The sequence below is a fragment of the Pavona decussata genome, unplaced genomic scaffold (genome assembly GCF_977016875.1).
Source record: "Pavona decussata unplaced genomic scaffold, jaPavDecu1.1 SCAFFOLD_21, whole genome shotgun sequence".
NCBI classification, from domain to species: Eukaryota; Metazoa; Cnidaria; class Anthozoa; order Scleractinia; family Agariciidae; genus Pavona; species Pavona decussata.
This window is the reverse complement of record NW_028145444.1, coordinates 4,961,072-4,980,000: the sequence shown is the minus strand read 5'-3', so window position 1 is coordinate 4,980,000 and position 18,929 is coordinate 4,961,072. Positions and strand designations below refer to the sequence as shown.

The following is an 18,929-nucleotide window of genomic DNA, read 5'->3' as shown; positions in this document are numbered from 1 at the left end:
CAGTGATTCAGCAACCCACTGACCGGTCACCCAGACGTTATCAAGTGCAGACCGAATCTGGAGCGAAATATTTCAGAAACCGTCGACACTTGCGTCCTGCAACTCAGAGAGACCAATCAGAAGAGCTAGTAGGGCAACCTGCCCTTCCGGCAGAGTCAGTTGCGCCAGCATCACCACCGACGAAAACCGTTAGCCAGACATTGCCGACGCAGTGTGTGCAAGACCACACACATCCCAGCATTGCAGCCTCTAGACCACGACGAACTGTTAGACAACCAAAAAGACTGATCGAAGAATTGTAGCTGTAGGGACACTTAAAAAAACTTCGAGAAACTTTCAGTTGATTTTATTGTTGTGGTTGTTTTTTTTTTTATTAAGAAAGTGGGATGTTGTAATACTAGATGCGTGCAGAATGTGTGAGCCACTCGGAATAATTAAGCTATGAATAATGCGCGTAGAATGTGTGAACCGCTAGGGATATTTAAGCCATTCATTATTATTCAAGTTCAGTTGAGTTTAACCGTCGTTCGATTATAGTAAAAAAAATTCTTTGTGTCAGTCGCTTCGCGTTCGAGTAAGTAAAACCTAGAGAGTCAAATAGCATGAGGAAACACTAAGCATGTACTATGAGGGATAAGTAGTTGGTTACTAAGTAAATCGTCTTTATATTTTGCTACCTTTGATGTTTACCATTCCTTGCAAAAAAGTCCTCAGCTTTAAGGTGGCCGCGGGTATTTATCAGGTTTGCAAGTCTCTTTTGAAATCGCGTTTTGAACAGGGAAACCTAAGCAATTTTAGAATACAGAAGAATCATAAAGAAATATAAAAGTATAAATTTTATGTGGACGAAACTTGGTATTTGTTAAGGACAAATTGTTGTCCTGCGCATCTCCTTACCCCCCTCGTGGGGGCCGCGTGGCTTTATCGATCACCCATGTGCTTTGCGATGTTGCGAAGTTTGTTCGCTTTCATGACTCGATTTTGGAAAATTAAGCCTGAATATGCCCAAAAATATGTAACTTATCGTTTTGGCCAATTGTTTGAGCTGGTTTTATGTATTTCGGTATTTGTTGAAGCCCTAATTGCTAGATCTTACATTTTGTATTTTTAGCTGTACCGAGCGACCGAACGAACGAACGAACGAACGAAAGAATCGACGAATGAATTACCGATGTACATGTAACGCGAGTGAATGATCGAGAATGAATTGAACGGGTTGGAATCGAGTGCCGCCTTTCGAGTAACAGAATAAACATCTTCAGTGGCTATAAGTTGTCTTGCGGTTTTTCCAACGGTACTTTTAAATGATATTTTTAACTGTCTTATAGAAACCAAAGGTTTTTCAAGGCCTTCTTTTTCAATAAAAAGCTATCATATTTGATATACAAATTTGAACTCTTTGCAGTAACCTCAAACAAACTGGAAAACATTTAAAGTTTGCTCACAGCAATTTACACGATAATCTGAGTGTAGATTTGCAAAACTAGCGAAGTGTAAATTATACTCTTAACTGCTCCATTCCGCATACGTTTGATACCTACTCTGACTGAGCCTGTATCCACCGCTTCTAAGGATAATATCTCTAAAGACTTCTATGTAAAAGTCTGAAAAATCGGAGAGGTACATCAAATCTTATTGACTATTAAAAATGGATGGCTTAATGGCGAATGATTAGGAAAATGAAAAATGATTTCAACAACCAACACAACCAACTTGTTTGGCATTCTTTTCAAGTTGTTTGTTAGCTTGCTCGAGGCTATTCCAAAAAAAAAAATATCCAAACTGAACTCTCCTTGCACAGAGTCAACTAATTTGAACAGCCCAAATCGTTATTTACTGCCTCTTTTGAAAACCCTTTATGTCTCCACAGAATTCTGGAGGTGTAAATGGTTTCGATGCTTTTCGTAGTTTACTGACTTTTCCCTCTTTCTTATTTTGCAGCCCAAGGAAGTTTACAAGGTTAATTTTACTTTTTGTTAATTCTACCACTGCGTAAACAAGGGTTGTAAAGGTGAAAATAGCGAGTATACAAAAGAAATAAATAAAAATAAACGACACAATTTAGCTGATATCGATGCCATAACATGCACGTCCCAGATTACTTAAGAAAACCTTAGCGCAAACGTTTTGACAAATCCCAAACGTTTAAAGTTCGTTGTGAGAATTACTGAAACTGATTTGGACAGTGTAGTGGGGAAGAAAAGACCAGAGAAAAAGGAAAGAGTGGTTTAGAGTCCAATCATGAGTTTTCATCCTGCTGGAAAGGTGAAAACAAAGGATGAGCACCATAGAGTCTTCGATGTGAATTTGGCTAATCTACCACATCCAAGATATACAAAGGATCGTTTCGGATATTATGTAGAACCTTTTTTTTTACATTTTGAAATGCATCCCCAAGGCCAATTCCTGTGATGGTAGTAGAGTCTAATAATTTCATTTGTTTCAGCCGTTGACGGTGGCTACTCTCAGTGGAGTGAGTTTTCAGAGTGCAATGCCTCATGTGGAGGTGGTGTTAAGCTTCGCATGAGATCCTGTAACAACCCTCTACCAAGCAACGGAGGGCGAAATTGCAATGTCCTGGGACCAGCAGTGGAAAAGAAAATATGCAACTCCTTCCCATGCCGTATGTGCAATAAGTTATTACATTGTTGTTTCAAGTTAGCGAATCCTTGCACTCTAAGGATGAAGAGATAAACGAGGAAATAACTTTTTTCGGTGGAATTGAATTCGTTTTTTCTGGTTGGTTTATTCTTGACGTTTGACTGTATTTGTATCTTCATAGCTGTTGACGGTGGTTATTCCCAGTGGTCGAATTTCACGGAGTGCACAGTGACTTGTGGAGGCGGAGAACAGAAGCGTACAAGAACCTGTACCAATCCTCTGCCGTGCTGTGGTGGAAGAAGCTGCCAGCACCTGGGACCAAGCACGGAGACACAAAAGTGTGGCACATGCAAATGCGGTATTAAGACACCATCTTTCAGCTTTCTTTGAATTTTGTTTCATGGTTTTCAAGGGGAATGTGACGTCTTTTAATATCTTGATGATTGCAAAGCTTAAAAATCAAATTTAGTATGCAAGCTTTTTTTCTAAAAAAATCTGCACCGAGAAAATGTAATAGGAAGCTAGCTAATATAGTAGTATCCGTTGAAAACTATGCTCCAGGAATAAAATTCTACCTAACATTGGTAGAAAATGGCTTTCAAACCACACTTATCTATTATAGCCCACAAAAAGAAACGTGTGTTCCAACCCGAAAGAGATGTCTGACTCACTTTACTTTCATATTTTTATTATTTCAGTAATCGATGGTGGATACAGTGAGTGGTGTCCGTTTACGCCGTGTAGTGTTACATGTGGCGGTGGGGTGAAGCACCGTAGTAGAACTTGCACCAATCCTCCCCCAGAAAATGGAGGCAAACACTGTGACCAGCTGGGACCAGAAAAAGAATCACAAGTGTGCAATACTGAGGCTTGTCGTAAGTGTCATTTTCGGGAGTATCATTTTACAAGATCGTACTTGTATTTCTTCAAGCATTCTAAAACTCATTAATAATTCAAGAACAGAAAATAAAGGAAATCCCTATAACACGAAGGGGTAAATGTGATCTTAATTACCACAAAATTTGGTGAACTTTGGCTTTGAATTTATCCAACAATTATGGTTTGAGAAGCTATACAGTATTATTGGTAAAAAACTCGGCTGCGCTTCATTTTTTCAAGCCCACCTCTCGGTGTTTGGAATCGGATGAAACACTCTTCCTTGTGTTTGATATATCACTTCTACTATTGTTGGACGGGACAATTTCTTTTATAAACTGGTTTATCAGTTTACAAATCTCCTGAAACATGAACTTATTCTAGGATTTTTGATTTCAAATTATCTAAACCCTGTCGTTGCCCGTAATGGTTGAGTCAGTCATGATTGATAAAATATTTAATGTCGGTATCCAAAGATAGCACCGCTTAATGAATGTCCTTTGAGTGTCCACACGTTTAAAGTGAACATCACCCTGGCTACACACCTTAAACACACTGAGAACATTTATTTCGTCAGTAAAATGCAAAAGGACTTCGCGGCAACTTGGAGTCAAAGGTTGATCCCGGGAAGGGAATTATGTATTTTTCTGGATATAACTTAATTTTGTGGTTCTTGAAGCTGACGGCAAATACACGGAGTGGAGCGAGTGGTCTGAATGTAGTGTGACGTGTGGAGACGGAGTTCAGAATCGTTCAAGAACCTGCACCAATCCCCCTCCTCAACCAGGCGGAAAAGGATGTGAAGACCAGGGACCTGCTGATGAGACGAGAGGATGCATCCCAAAGCCATGCCGTAAGTTCATTGACAACATTTTGCGACAACAGTTGAAGGTTTTTCAACTCAAACAACAAACTAGAGTGATGTTATTTAGAAGGAACTGCATTCGTTTAAAGTATTCAGATCTTAGTGACCCTGCGAGCAGAGGCCCTTCGATCTTATCTACGAAGATCGAAGAGTCTCTGCTCGCAGGGTAGATCTTAGTCGGAGAGTGAATGATAACAAATTGCTAATACCGTAAAATCTTGGTCATAAGCCCACCCCGTGTACAAGCCCACTAGGTTATAGGCCTATCTATTTGCAAACAAAACAATTTTACATGACTTGAGAGGTTAAAATTATAACAATGATAGTTGTCCGTTGCTTTTCTATATACTTGTTCCTGAATCAAACGAAAGAGTTTTCTTGGATGAAACTTTACAAAGGCTATCTGGTGTACCTGGAATCTCTTTGAACTGTTCATTGCGATAACTGCACTAAAAGATAAGCCGGTCAGTTATCGGATATGATTGATCAAGAGCAGTTCTTGATCAATTTCATAAGTAAAATGGACCGCTCGTCTTCTGCGCTTGCGATTAGCAGTGCGCATACAAGGATTAGAATGCGGTGGATATTTGGGAAAGCAAAAGGTTTTTTAGGAAGCTTCTTATGTGGTAACGTCCAAGGTATGAATATCATCCATGCAGCTCATTTGCAAGGATTTGTTAAATATCAGGTATTTTTGCTACTTATTTGATTGAAACTTACCTTCTATTTCGTCAGATAGCTTCACAATCTTATTTGTTATTAATTGATGGCACTACAGAAAAAAAGCTGAAGGCGGGTTGACAATCCTAGGCATAAAATCGGTCCTTTATCTGAATAATTAGAAGGCGGATATCTACAGCCTCCTTTTAATGATCGATTTAACCAGAAGTAAGGGTGTTTGAGTGATACCTCTTCATGCTTGTACCAGCTAGGAATGGCTTCAGTGATTCTTAGTTTCCCAGCCAAATTTAATAAATCGTTGTTTCAAACTTTAAAGTCATGTTCTATGGTATTTCTAACGGTCTCAGGATGCTTTCAGCTGCTCCGTCAGCCATCATGTAGGCTTGTAGGCTTCGAAATCATCTTGATCACGTTGTGTAGCTTTGAAGCAACTGCTTTAACCTCATCAAGAACATTCTTAGTTGTAATGAAAACTGCTACTATGACAATAGCGAGGCTTTCATGCAGCACTTTTGCAACGTCTTTGGTCTTTGCGATGCTATCTTTGTCCCAACCATAGCTTCTAGTTTACGGGATCAGTTGTGGCTACTTATGGCGAGACAATCTAGAAAAGTGAAAATGAGCTCATACATTTCCAGCAAAATTTACGCATGCTTGTATTTCCACTCATCGCGTCTTGCATAGTCAGGGGCAAGATTTTCTTCGTGAGTTTGCTGTGAATACTGCACAACAAACTGCAAGGTAGTTTATTGTAAAGTTTAACTGCAGAGTTGGTTAACACACGTCCATACTTTCGCAGCAATCGATGGTAATTACACCGAATGGGCCGATTGGTCTGACTGCAGTGCGACTTGTGGAGGAGGTTCACAGACAAGAACAAGGACATGTACCAATCCCTCTCCAGAGCATGGTGGAAAGAACTGCAGTGAACTGGGACCAGCAGATGAGACACAGGAATGCAATCCAGACCCCTGTCGTGAGTTTTTATTGATTTCTCCTCAACGTAATCATATGAGAGGACATCTTAATAAACTTACGCCATGCTCACCAACAAAAAATTACTTCGCAGGTTTCTGTTTTTAATTATCAGTGTAGTTCAAGAGGGTATGTAGGCAAGACACAATCCCTTTTAGATGTCTTATTTTATAGCAAACTTGTGTCAACTTATTTTTTGGATTAACTTAACTATGGGTGATCCAATGTAAGCAGTTTTTGGTTACAGTATGGGCCATCGATAACCGCAGCTGTTAACAGGACAATATGTGGAGAGATTTCTATCGTGACAAGAACATTACACTAAATAACAAAACCTCTTAAGTGATGAAACACCTCAAAAATTCTATAACACTCTCTTAAAAAGGGCCATGTGTCCAGCGGCAGAAAAAACAACCCAGACCTTTCATAAAAGTCCACGTTTAAATCCTCAGCCAGTGTCAGCTTCTAATTTGACGATCCAAAAATAACCAACCGTGGAATTAATGGTGTATTCATGGACGATTTTGCGTCTCATCTTTGTGTCATCTTGCTACCTGTGACCTATTAAGTGACGAGAACTTAGAACTGTAACTTTTCATTTTATCTTTTCAAAATAACAACAAAGCTTGGGAATTGTTTCCGAATGCGCCATTGAGGATATAAAGAAGGTTACAATCGGAAAACTAAAAGTTCAACGCTATGAGCGATCGTCTAACAGCTTATCATCAGAAGCTATTTGACGTAAATTTGTTATTCATCAGCAATCAATGGTAACTACACTCAGTGGACCGAGTGGTCTGAATGCAGTGTGACTTGTGGAGGAGGTTCACAAACACGAACAAGGAATTGTACCGAGCCTCAGTACGGTGGAAAGAACTGCAGTGAACTGGGGCCAGCTAGCGAGACTCAAGAATGCAACTCAGATCCTTGCCGTAAGTATTCATCAAGTCTAGCTCCGAAAATGGACGCAGTGTAAAGTGGTTTTTAGTTGACTCTCGAAAGTAATTTACAGGGGTCCGCAATTGTTCTGACAAATTTCGCGCCAGTTTTTCGAACAATTAATACAAAACCAATGGTGACTTGCAACCTCCCGCGCTTGCAACCATTTTTAAATGCACTTGTTGATTTCGAGTCCTAATTGGTTTATTGTGTTGTTGCCGTCTTTTGATACTGGTTAATGTGATAAAGTAAAATTATGTAAAGTTCCTTGAAATAGAATAGAACTGTTTTTCACATAACTGGTAACCCCTGTCTGGTTGAATCGACATGTGTAGGACCACTGTTTATTTATTTTAAATTTAGCAATTGGTTGTCACTGAGACATAAAAAGTTCGGATACAATGAGATTCCTTGTGTCAAATTGCGATGAAAGAATATACTTCTGTTTGTCAGCTTCCTTCTCTACCTGTTCTACACGTACTCCTTTTATTTACTGAGTCAGCCATTCCTTTTTTCGCAGCAATCGATGGTAACTACACTGAGTGGATGGAGTGGTCTGAGTGCAGTGCGACTTGTGGAGGAGGTTCCCGAACAAGAACAAGGACATGTACCAACCCCCCTCCACGGTATGGTGGAAAGAACTGCAGTGAATTAGGACCAGTCAGTGAGACACAAGAATGCAATACAGACCCCTGCTGTGAGTTCTCATTTATTTTTCCTTAACGTAATCATATGAGAGGACACCTTAATAACCTTACACCAAGCTCGCCAACAAAACATTACTTCGCAGGTACAGTATAGTTCAAGAGAGTATGTAGACAAGACAAAATCCATTTTAGATGTCTTATATTTCAAAACAAATTTATCTCAATTTATTCTTGGATTTACTACAACCATTACTGACCCAGTGTGAGCAGTGTTTGGTCACAGTGTTGGCCATCGATAACTTCAGCTGTTTTAAATAAGACAACATATAGAGAGATTTCTATCGTGACAAGAATATTACAGAAATAAAAAAAATCCCTTTAGCGATGAAACTCATCAAAAAATCTATAAAACGCTTTTAGAAACGGCCATGTTCCAAGCGGCTGAAATTATAACCCAGAACTTTCAACAAAGTCCAGCTGCAGTGTCAGCTTCCATTTTGACAATCCAAAAATAACCAACCATGGAATACAGTATTCATGGCGGATTTTGTCTCATCTGTGTCTCATCACCTGTTACAAGCGTCAGGAGATGCGCCTTATTTTCAGACTAGGCACCAGTCAGCCGCGCGGAATGAACTCCGACTTCCGATATCTTTAGGTCGTCACGCGCACATCGCGCGCGCACGTTACAACTTTAAATCTGACTTCATAGCGCAAGCCAACTTTTTAACGTAAATCTTTTTCCACTGATAAAGGGCTAAGCCCGAAACGTCTGGAATAATTTCTACACATTGGCACTGAACACTCGTCTTAGAGAACTATATTTTACCTTTCCCTTTTTATAAGTACAAGTGCCACGCAGCTAACCAGATAATGAGACACAGGAATGCAACCCAGACCCCTGCCGTATGTTTTTATTCAATTTAGCCCCGAATATTGACCTTGATGTACCAACGGAAACAAAATGATACGAACAAGTATAACTACCTTAATAAGTAGTAAATGAGAATGCCTTCGCACTTAATTGCATGTGGTTAGGCCTGAAAGGAGTTATAAGGTTTGTTCTGATGCCTCAGCCCAAATCTTTTAAAACAGTAATAAATTACAAGGCCTTAAAATGCATTTTGTCCATAAACAGTACGATGAAGCAGTTATTTCTGCACTCTACCAATATACCCTACCGTGAGCTTTTGTTGATCATGTGCTCATTCAAACTTGACAATGGAATCCCTGCAATGTTTGGAGGGATACCTTAATGTGCTGGACATTCAATTGAACTTCCTAGCTTTTCACTATCTGGTTTGTTCTGTTTCGTTTCACCAACATTTTTTGTGTCAACATTTAACCTTTTTACTTTGTGCAGCGGTCTTCTTAGTGTCTAATTTTTTAGTTGTGTGCTTTGTTACATGGGCTTTGAGTGCAAGCAAACTGAGCTGGATGACACAAACCTGCCGGGTTTTTCACATGTAGATACGAGACCCAGTTAGCATAAAAACAACATGATTTTCAAATGAAAAAAAAAGTGAGACTAGTGAGGTTTGTCGGCCAACTCCAGCCTCGCTTCCACTCACAGGCCAGGTTACTAAGTACACAACTTTTACGTTGACAATATGAGGTATGAACATAACCAATGTCCAATCATCAGCTGCTTACTTCTATCGTACGATCTGGTATAAATTAAAATTGACTGCAAATCAAGAAATATCCGAGTATTCCGCTTAAACTCCAACTGCTTGGTTCTTTCATGGATAAAGATGCATCTTACGTTACTGAGAAGAATACATGAACTCAAGATAACATTACATTGCTGTAATGATATCTGACTCACCCACTCGCACTTTTTCAGCTCTTCCTGTGAAAGGCGTAAATAAGCCAACTGTACCGTCTCCAATCAATGGTAATTACACAGAATGGACCAAATGGTCTGAATGCAGTGCAACATGCGGAAGAGGTTCACAGATACGAACAAGGAATTGCACTAACCCCCCTCCACAGTACGGTGGGAAGAACTGTAGTGAAATAGGACTAGCTTATCAGACACTGGAATGCAAACACGACCCCTGCCGTAAGTTCAGATGAACTGATGATCTCATATATTTGTGTATAAAACCGAGTTCAACACTGACCACTTATCGTTTTTTTTAATCGTGCAATCTTATTCAGCAATCAATGGCAAATACACCGATTGGTCAAAGTGGACAACGTGCTCTGCAACTTGTGAAGGAGGAAACCAAACACGGACAAGAATTTGTTCACCTCCAAAATACGGTGGAAAAGACTGCGAGGTGCTGGGGCCTGCTAATCAGACACAGAAATGTAACACAGACCCTTGTCGTGAGTAAACCAATTTATTTTTAAAATAAACCTTGGAATAATACCTGGAAAAATATAATTTACTGTGGTCTTAATAGTCTACTCATACTCCCGTCGGAAATCAAGGCCTGGGTAGAGATTTATAAAAACATCTTAAGAGTTAATTTCTGTAAGAGTTGTCCGTTTCATGTTTCATGCAGTGACTGAACTTAATATCGAAGAAATGGAAGTTTTACGATTAAAATTCCGGTTCCTAATCTTTTTTGGGCGAAAAATAAATTTAATCGATGATCGCTCCAATCGCTCCAAAGCGAGCGAATTTTGACTCGATTTTTAACAATGTTCGGAAAATGAATCCACATATTAAAGGGGCAGTGTCACCTATTTTTAGTGTCGATGTGAATAATCACAAAACGTATTTTTTTCAATGGAATATTTAAAATAATAGTTCAGTTTTGTTAACGATAACCCTACTAGTGCACAGAAACTACTGTTAATTATGTTTGGCTCCAGATGGCTAGGATGGAAGTGGATTGCAACTTGAAAAAATTGGCCAATTTTATCAAGTTCTGCATTTTAGTGAAGACGTTGAAAATTTGATCAGCAGGGATTTGCTGAAGCAAAGGCATATAAAAAACCAGGAAAGATTTATTGCTGCTAGGCGTCTCTGGGTCATCGTGACTTCATTCAGTTATTGATTATGGTTTGGTCATCCTACGAGAAAAACCTTAATATTTTCTTCCCGATGTTATAACAGTAATTTCATGTTACAAAACAGGTTCTTTGTCAAATATTTGGGCAGTTTTGACCAAAATACAGGAAAATCGTCGTGACAGTGCTTCTTTAAAATGCAGAAAAATCTCGATGCGTAGACCAGGGGACTATGCGTTGCTTGAGCCAGATTAATAGATTAAACTGACTCAAGCATAGAAGATAGGCACAGATGTTGGTCGTTCGGCTGGTGGGTTTGTGGATTGCTGGATAGGAAAATGACTTGTGTGGTTAGTGTTGTGGACTGGTTTACATGTACTGATGTATACATATTAACTAGTGAGCCACTATAAGATTTTGTACGGCTTACAAAACTGGGGTAACTGTTCTGGCCAATCATAACATCAACTGACATAAACAACATAATTAAAAAATATCAGACCCCAAGCACTGAAATAAATCTACGTGGTGCTTTAGACAAATAAAGATGTTCAAGGAAACAAGCATTTATTGTCACTTTGATTTTCTTCAGCTCCTCCCTGCTCAGGAGGCCTCGACATTGCCTTCATTCTTGACAAATCAGTAAGTGTATCAAAAAAGCACCTGTTAACTGCGATAGATTTTCTTGCAAAACTCACGGATGAGTTCCAGGCAGATCCTGACAAAGACCATTTTGGTTTCGTGACATTCAGCCATCGTGCTGATACCGAGTTCACGTTCAAGGATGAAGCCTATGACAGCAGAGAACATCTCAAGAATAGAATCAAAAGTATAAATAAAAAATTGTATTATCACACACGGACCGACTTAGCTATGATAGCAGCAAGAGAGAACCTGTTCTCGATGACTGGAGGAGACAGACCAAACATCCCAAATGTGATGATTGTGCTGACGGACGGAAAACCAAATCATCAACCCAAACCTTTCAAGGACTTTGCTGCTGAGTTTCATAAGGACCCTAAGGTATTGACTATAATAACATGTTGTTACATGTTAACACATTAATGTAACTTTTAAGGACGAGTTTTTACCGTGTCGCAAACAGCATGGCAAAGGCGCAAGGCCAAGTCAACCTGCGTCGTGTCTATCATGAAAATCTTTCTGCGTCATCTGAGTACCATGACAAGAAGAGACATGAAACAGACAGCAATGGATGAGGAAGCTCTTTAGCAGCAGGGGCTATGACGTATTGAGAAGGATGCAGAAGGCTACCATCTCGAGTTCTCTCAACATAGTGAGAACTTTCAAAGCTACCTTCACTTGACTTTCCCTGAGGGAATAGCATAGGAGCTCAATATAGTTTTAGTATCAGAGAGCTTTAGATTGTCTATTGATTCTTTATCTTTTATCGCCAATTTTTTTTATCTCAGCAGTTTTTTTTAACTTAGCAGGTTACGCTGCGCGCCCTAGGTGGTTCTATTTTAGCATCCATACGTTTATCAACTGCACATAATAATAATAATAATAATAATAATAATAATAATAATAATAATAATAATAATAATAATAATAATAATAATAATAATAATAATAATAACTTCATTTCTTTGTCAATATAATATAGCGGTTTCCCATTACGTAAGGACACCTATCTAGGAATATAGATATAAAAATATGCTTTAAACCCAAATGATAAAAAACTAACAACATATAAACATACTTAATCAAAAAAGAAATTCTAAGAATTGGACAGTACGCAAAATTAAGTTGCCGTGCGATAATCCGAGACACTTTCAGGCAAAAGTGTATAATATTATATAAAAACACGTTATGGGAGTCTAAACTCTCTTATAATTTTATCGTACGCAAAGCAATGTGTTCTATCTTTTCATGCAGACATAAAATCACATTTGGGACTCAAGTTTACAGTTTTATATATTTTGGTGAAACAGGTTGCTGGGAAACTGTATACGGTGGCAATAGGAATCGGAAAATATATTAACACAGCCGTCCTGCGTGAAATAGCTGGTGAAAATGGAACTGTGATTACCTTTAAAACATTTGAGGAGCTGGCATCGGCATTACGTGCAGTTAGAAAGAAAGTTTGTGGTACGTTACCAACAATTCTATTATGTTCCTCTGTTGTCAAGTCTGTCGCCTATTGTAGTTTCATAATTTTCGTTCATATAAAAGGCACGAAAATGACGGAGTTGTTCGTTTTCCTGCTAGAACTCACTGCACGTGCTACACGCCATAACAGAGATCTTATAGGATTTTCCCTATCCTTTTAAGCTCTTTTATCCGGTGATTTCGTTTTCTTTTAGTTCGACGCTGGCTCATTTGAACATCAGGGTTGGTCCACCACTCACACTCCTCCCCTTCAGCGACGTCGGCTCCTACCATAATGATTCGCTCTGACGAAGGCCAGCTGATGCTGGAAACGTCAGTACTTGATCATGAATGTCTCTACGGTACCCGAATTACCTTATCAACTCTAATGATAAAACCAAACATTCCTTTTATCTACTCCACAGCACCACAGCTTCTTTAGAAACTAACCATCTTATCCATTTTTACCATCATTGTCTTCCCCTTTTGTACCTCATCTAAAATTTGTCTTCCCATCTTGCAATAGCATGAGCCATAGAGTGACTATGAAGATGACTATACCAGGTCTATATCGCTTCATTCTATTTCCCCTATTTCATCGTCACGTCCCTAGGGACTTCGTGTTTGGTTCTCAAGCTAGAATCTGAAAAAAGTTGAGTTGTTGTGATGTTTGCTGTGTTTTTGGATCCCAATTTTGCCTCCATGGTATTGTCCTGTCTCGATTTTTAGCCCATCCCGCAACAAGCCTACAAAATCCTGCAGCCCTCTGTCACCATGTTGTTTTAAGTCTCGTTTCCAGATATAAATTCATAGTATCCTCCATCCTGCTTCAGCTTTAAGACCATCCCATATTACGTTTACAACCCAAAGCACGTCCGGCTTCTCAATTCTGCTGCCATGTCGTTTTCATACCGTGTCCGCCCCCCCCCCCCCCCGGGGTCCGGACAAAACGTTTATAGTATCCCGTATGGCACCAAACGTCTTTAATTTCCATTCAATACTTTAATTGCTAAGCCCACTTGTAAAATGTACTTGTTTAACTGTTTTCTTCTTGTTTGTTTTTCAGCCTAGATATAAGATCTTGCCAACAATACTGGATATAGCGTGGTACAAACAACAAATAGAAGAAACAAGATAATTTGGGGAATTTAATTAAGAATCATAACTGAACGTGTTTACTGCTGTAGACCTTTTCCCCAATTTTATTTCAATACCTGTATTAAGCTTTTCAGTCCACAAGCTGGTTGTAGACTCTGGACTAAAAAGATCAGGATTACTCTCAATATAATTATTGTAGGTACCGTAAAGTCCCAAAACAATTTCTGGAGTTATTTACGGAGAGACCTTGTTTTTCAACCAACTTGTGATTGAAATACTATGATACCAACACGAACAGTCCAAGAGATTATATGCCTGGGGTGAGGTGTGGGCTAACTATAGTAAGGTTCTTTACGTCCAATGCAGGGTATGGGGGCTTTATGAGGCGGGAGGGACATATTGTCAGAACTTATTGAAAGGTACCCAAATCTTTTCTAAAAATGTGTCATTTTGCCACACAAATATTGTAAATGTAGGCTGAGTAAAAATAGGAAACGGGAAATAAACAGGACTGAGCTGAGATGTTGCACGGCGTTGTAATGTTATTTGCCATGATGTGTCTGAAGATTTAATCCCAGCGTTATTCTTTAAAGTGGCTATAAAGAAAAAAAAATTATGCTTATTTGAAAGGCCTTTCAAAGACAACAAGAATAGCGTTTTGTTTTTTTGAACATCTTCTCTCGTCCCAGAGATATTCAAGTTTTTGTTAAAGACTGATGTCGTCACAAATCTTCTCATTGCAAAGACAAATCACAAAATCAAGAATATCTCGGAAACATTGGAGTGATGTTGGTCAAACTTGGCGCCAGCAATGTACGCCAGGTAAGAAACAAAATGACATCCATTTTGGACGTGCACTTCATATGCACTTTAAGAATTTTCGTAACATGATGGCAATTTTGAATGAGGGTAGCTATATATCTAGGCCCTAACCACGGATTAGGGAGGGCAACTGAAAGATTGATATGTTCCAATGAAAAAAGAATCAATTGACAGTGAAAAAATTAAGGTGGCCGAACACAGTTTTCTAGTATACAGGTGTTAGTAAATATTATTTGAAAACTACGTACTTCTGAGAACCTGAAATTAGCATGGTGCGAGATTAACTAAGGAGGAATAAATATTGATACCTCTTGTTGAGCAAGGTGCCGTTATCATGACAACGCAGCAAGCTATTAACCGTCCACAAATAATGGTTTTCCTTAATTTTTAGAAAATGCACTCGTTAGATTTTTTCCATGTTTTGCATCCAGAAAAACTCACAAAATACTGACATAGTGATGCTGCTTTCATGTTATTTTAACAGAGAGATCTCCTGTAAATGTTGGTTTTGCACTTTAATGTTTTTTGAAGTAACCCTCTGTTAGATTTTGTTTTTGGTTTGTAGGCGAGTTACGCTTTTAGACAACTACTGTTTTGTCAAATTTCACGAAATTGTAAGGAGCGCTTCCTTAGAAAACAGTTCATTTCCATTAAAACAACCAGTCACAATTTTTTGCTCAAGTGCGCATGCGTGGCTTTTAGTTTGGTTTTCGCAGCAAAGATGAAAAGCGTACAAAAAGCTTAGCTCATTCCGAACTCACTTTCTTTGTTCAGCGATAAATGAAGAAGGATTCCCAAACGAGAAACTGAGTTATTTTAAGAGCAAAACTTACCTTGTGATCCATTTGGTATAAAATCGAGGGATCAATAGTATTTGCTTACCACAACCCTAGCGCGCACTTACTAGCATCACTAACAGAATCTGTAAAGCGCGCTTAAACTGTGTTCGGCCACCTCAAACGATATGAACTTAAAGCTTATTAGATTGTTTAGATAAGGAAAAGTGAATCCTCGTCTTAAGATCAACCGGTCGATACGACTACCACATACGTTACTGCTATGATAGTGTCCATTTAAGACGAACATTTTCAAGAAAATCCTTGATGTAATCGACATCAACCTAAAAGATGTCAAGAAATCCACGAGTTCAAGACTTCTGTCAGAGTTGTGAACGAAAAAAGTAATTGTATGACGTTATAGGACGAAAACAAGCTTCGCACCAAAACGAGGCTGTGCCTCGTGCACGTCTAAGAAAATGTGTCCTACATGGGAGGGAAAGACGCTGTCGCGTCCTATATAATGTTTTCAGCATCATCAGGTTTTTGGAGCTCCCTCGGCGGGTGGACCGGTGAGGGTGGGACTCTGTAGAGACTCTACGCCCAGCAACTCTACCCCAATGAGGGGGGTAGGGGGGAGTAGAGACGGGGGAGCATTTTGCTCAAATTATTTTTTCATTTCTTTCATTTTTATATTAACATGTTAAAAGGCGCGATTTTAAGCGGCGTGAAAACGGCTTTTAGGGGTACCCCCGCCTTAACTCTTAACAGCATAATCAACCGCAATCAATAGCAAGGTACTGCTCGGTAGCTCTAATGTGCACCTGTGGGTGGTAAATCAAGTTAAAGCTGTTGAACAGTAGTTTACTTTTGTTTTAAATTGTTTCCAAGTCAACAACGAAACACAAAACTTTACTTCAAACCTAAAGGGAGAGGTGAGCAAGGATGTTAAATACATGAGAGTCGTGTTTAAATTTCAGCTTTCATTCCCCGTCTTAATGAGACCCACCCAAGAATAGCCTGCAAGCCAAGCATTCCGAGTGTATTGATTTTTTCTCCCCTTTAGGCTCGGTAAAACGTAAGTTTTAAACGAGACTTGACTGAGACAGCATGTTCCATCCCATACAATGAGATAACTTTGGCTGAGTTAGTTGTGTATCAAAATTATGTGGTGAATGCACAATTATACAGGTGGATTATCAGCTCTTTACATTGGGAAAAGCAGCCTCTTCATTTTTCGAGATAATAAGATGAAGGAATTACAAATTCCAGAAAGTGTTATCTTTTAAGACTCGGGATTGTCAGACTTATGCCTAGCCTTCAGATCTGACTCTGTAAAGGTAGAAAACGAGCTTTCGTACCGTTTTGACGAAACTCGCATTGCGACCTTCACCTATTAACATCAGGCATTGAACAACCAATAGATAAGAAATTTGAGACGGAATTGTTTTGAAACACCAACAGTTTAGTGAGCCTTAGGAAGGAAAATAAGTTTCAGTTCCGTCTCGATAAAATTTTCAAATTCGGTATACTGACTGAAAGTGCACATTTATTTTTTGGGGTGGAATGCGGTCATTGAATAGGAGAGGTCGAAATTTTAGAAATCTATTGCAGACAAAATGTCTGCCAGATCCTATCAAGAAAGAAACGTCTGGCTGCAGTCTCCATGAGTATTGAACGGATCTTAGTTGAAAAGTCATGGATAAAATAACCGTTAATGTCTAAATCAGTCATTAACAAATCCTTAATCTCAGAAATGTCCAGAGCACGAGAATCTTATTTTAGGTTGGATTCAACTCATGCGTTGGCACTGAGAAATAACTCATGTTGAAGTTCAGCTGGTCGAACCTTTACGGCGGCTCTCGTGAGAAATTATTACCACAGCAAGAGTCTTTCTGTGAGATTCTCTATTGGTGAATCTATTGAGCATCTGAGTGGCTACTAAGGCCAACGCATGTGAACTGCTTTTTAACTCCGAAAAAATAATTTTAAGCGTTGGCCCTGAAGTGAAGATAAAGGTAAAAGATAAAGCGAACATTTTATATACGGTAAAATGTTAAAGTTAGTAGTTAGAAGCTTGTGGAGCCGTGTATACATCAAACAAACATCTAAAACAAACAGAACAGAAACTCCTTAAATTAAAATCCCAACTGGCAGGGAAGCTAACCAGATGGCTAATTAGAAAGCGTGGCAGAGTATTTGAAAAGTGGACTACCATGGAGCAAAGCCAGCATGTGGTCAGAGAGGGGACTGGGATCTGGAACCTGGGTAGTTTACTACGTGAGAATTTTCATGTCTATTCTGATATGTCAAAGGTTTAGCGTTACATTTTTGTCAGTTTAGATTAGCACATTGCCTGAAGACCCTTCTGAAGAGTAAAAAAAAAAAAAAAAAAAAAGGAAAGAAAAAAGCGTTGAGATATTGTGAAAGGGTCTAGTGCAAAATCCATGCTCTGATGCGCTTAACTTAAAAGGATCCATGGGATAAACTTTATATCCCGGCTTACACCGTAAAATAGCATTTTTTTTTAGATCGTTAAAGACCCGCCCAACATCCAATATGAACGGATGGCTTGTAAGGTATATGGGCCCGAAAGGATATGCTTTGTCTGAGTTACTGTGCTGCTTTATGTCACTCTATGTTTGTCACTTTTTCTCGCCTAGATCTCTTATCAACTGTATAGCCACCAACATAGGTGTTTTGAACTTTTATCAACGTACGTGTAAATTAATGTTATTTATATACTGAGTAAAGGGCTCTTTATTCTTGAGACACAATACCAGTGTAAATGTTTGTATTCTTTACAAGGCTGAAAAAACTGAATTGAATTAAGACAATCAGATAAAAAAAAAAGCTTCTAGAAAGCGTTATCTTTCGACACATTAAAGACTTAAGCGTAGATACTCTTGTCCACTAACCTCATATCTGATGGTCACTGTTATTATTTTTGCACCAGACGAAAACGTGCTTTTGCTTTGCTGAACTCCTCGACTTCCAGCTATTGACGTCATTTTTTGTGAGAGTGAGGTATTTTAGTCCCTGTGAATAATTCGCGACAATTGACATTAAGATACTTTCTCTCTATTATTAACTTAAAATCCCTCAAATCATAATTTTTGGGGTGGATTCTACTCTTGCAGACCCGATTTAAGGTAGTGTTCTATTGACCGTATTACAGAATAACAACAAGCGAGTGGAATAGCAGTTAGATTTTTCTTTTTACTTAGTAAATTTGGGAAGACGTTCTGAAAATTTGCGCTGACATATGATAACTTAAGAGCGATTTTGTATTCCAATAACTCCAAAAACCTGTTATAAAGGTTTCTTTGTCATCATTGATGCATTCCTACTCCAGAATAGGGTCAATAGAACGCACTCTAAGTGTATCTTACAAAAGAACTAATTTTGACTTTTGATTCACTAGGAGTGGTCGGAAATTTTAACCGAGCTTCCACAGACATAATATGTCAGGTTCCATCAGGAACGAGACATCCGTGCGATTTGAATTTGACCAGCAGTTTAATTAAAGAGTTAAAAGATAAATGCCAGAAATATCAGAAACTGAGGACCTAATCA

General features: G+C 38.9%; 1 protein-coding gene across 3 annotated transcripts in view; it reads left to right on the top strand.

Moving 5' to 3' along the window:
- LOC146486374 (coadhesin-like) overlaps window positions 1-14,165 on the top strand; it is a 21,152-nt gene extending 6,987 nt beyond the window's left edge. For 2 of the 3 annotated variants that reach the window (XM_085100465.1, XM_085100474.1), the window contains exons 3-15: window positions 1,942-1,959; window positions 2,447-2,623; window positions 2,783-2,959; window positions 3,300-3,476; window positions 4,157-4,330; window positions 5,823-5,999; window positions 6,760-6,930; window positions 7,458-7,634; window positions 9,431-9,649; window positions 9,748-9,918; window positions 11,141-11,571; window positions 12,501-12,657; window positions 13,724-14,165. In XM_085100465.1, coding sequence (XP_084956591.1) covers window positions 1,942-1,959; window positions 2,447-2,623; window positions 2,783-2,959; window positions 3,300-3,476; window positions 4,157-4,330; window positions 5,823-5,999; window positions 6,760-6,930; window positions 7,458-7,634; window positions 9,431-9,649; window positions 9,748-9,918; window positions 11,141-11,571; window positions 12,501-12,657; window positions 13,724-13,728 — 2,231 coding nt within the window. In that variant the 3' untranslated portion in view covers window positions 13,729-14,165. The remainder of the gene's footprint in view (window positions 1-1,941; window positions 1,960-2,446; window positions 2,624-2,782; window positions 2,960-3,299; window positions 3,477-4,156; window positions 4,331-5,822; window positions 6,000-6,759; window positions 6,931-7,457; window positions 7,635-9,430; window positions 9,650-9,747; window positions 9,919-11,140; window positions 11,572-12,500; window positions 12,658-13,723) is intronic. The other variant, XM_085100482.1, reaches the window with a different exon arrangement.
- Window positions 14,166-18,929: the final 4,764 nt, after the last annotated feature.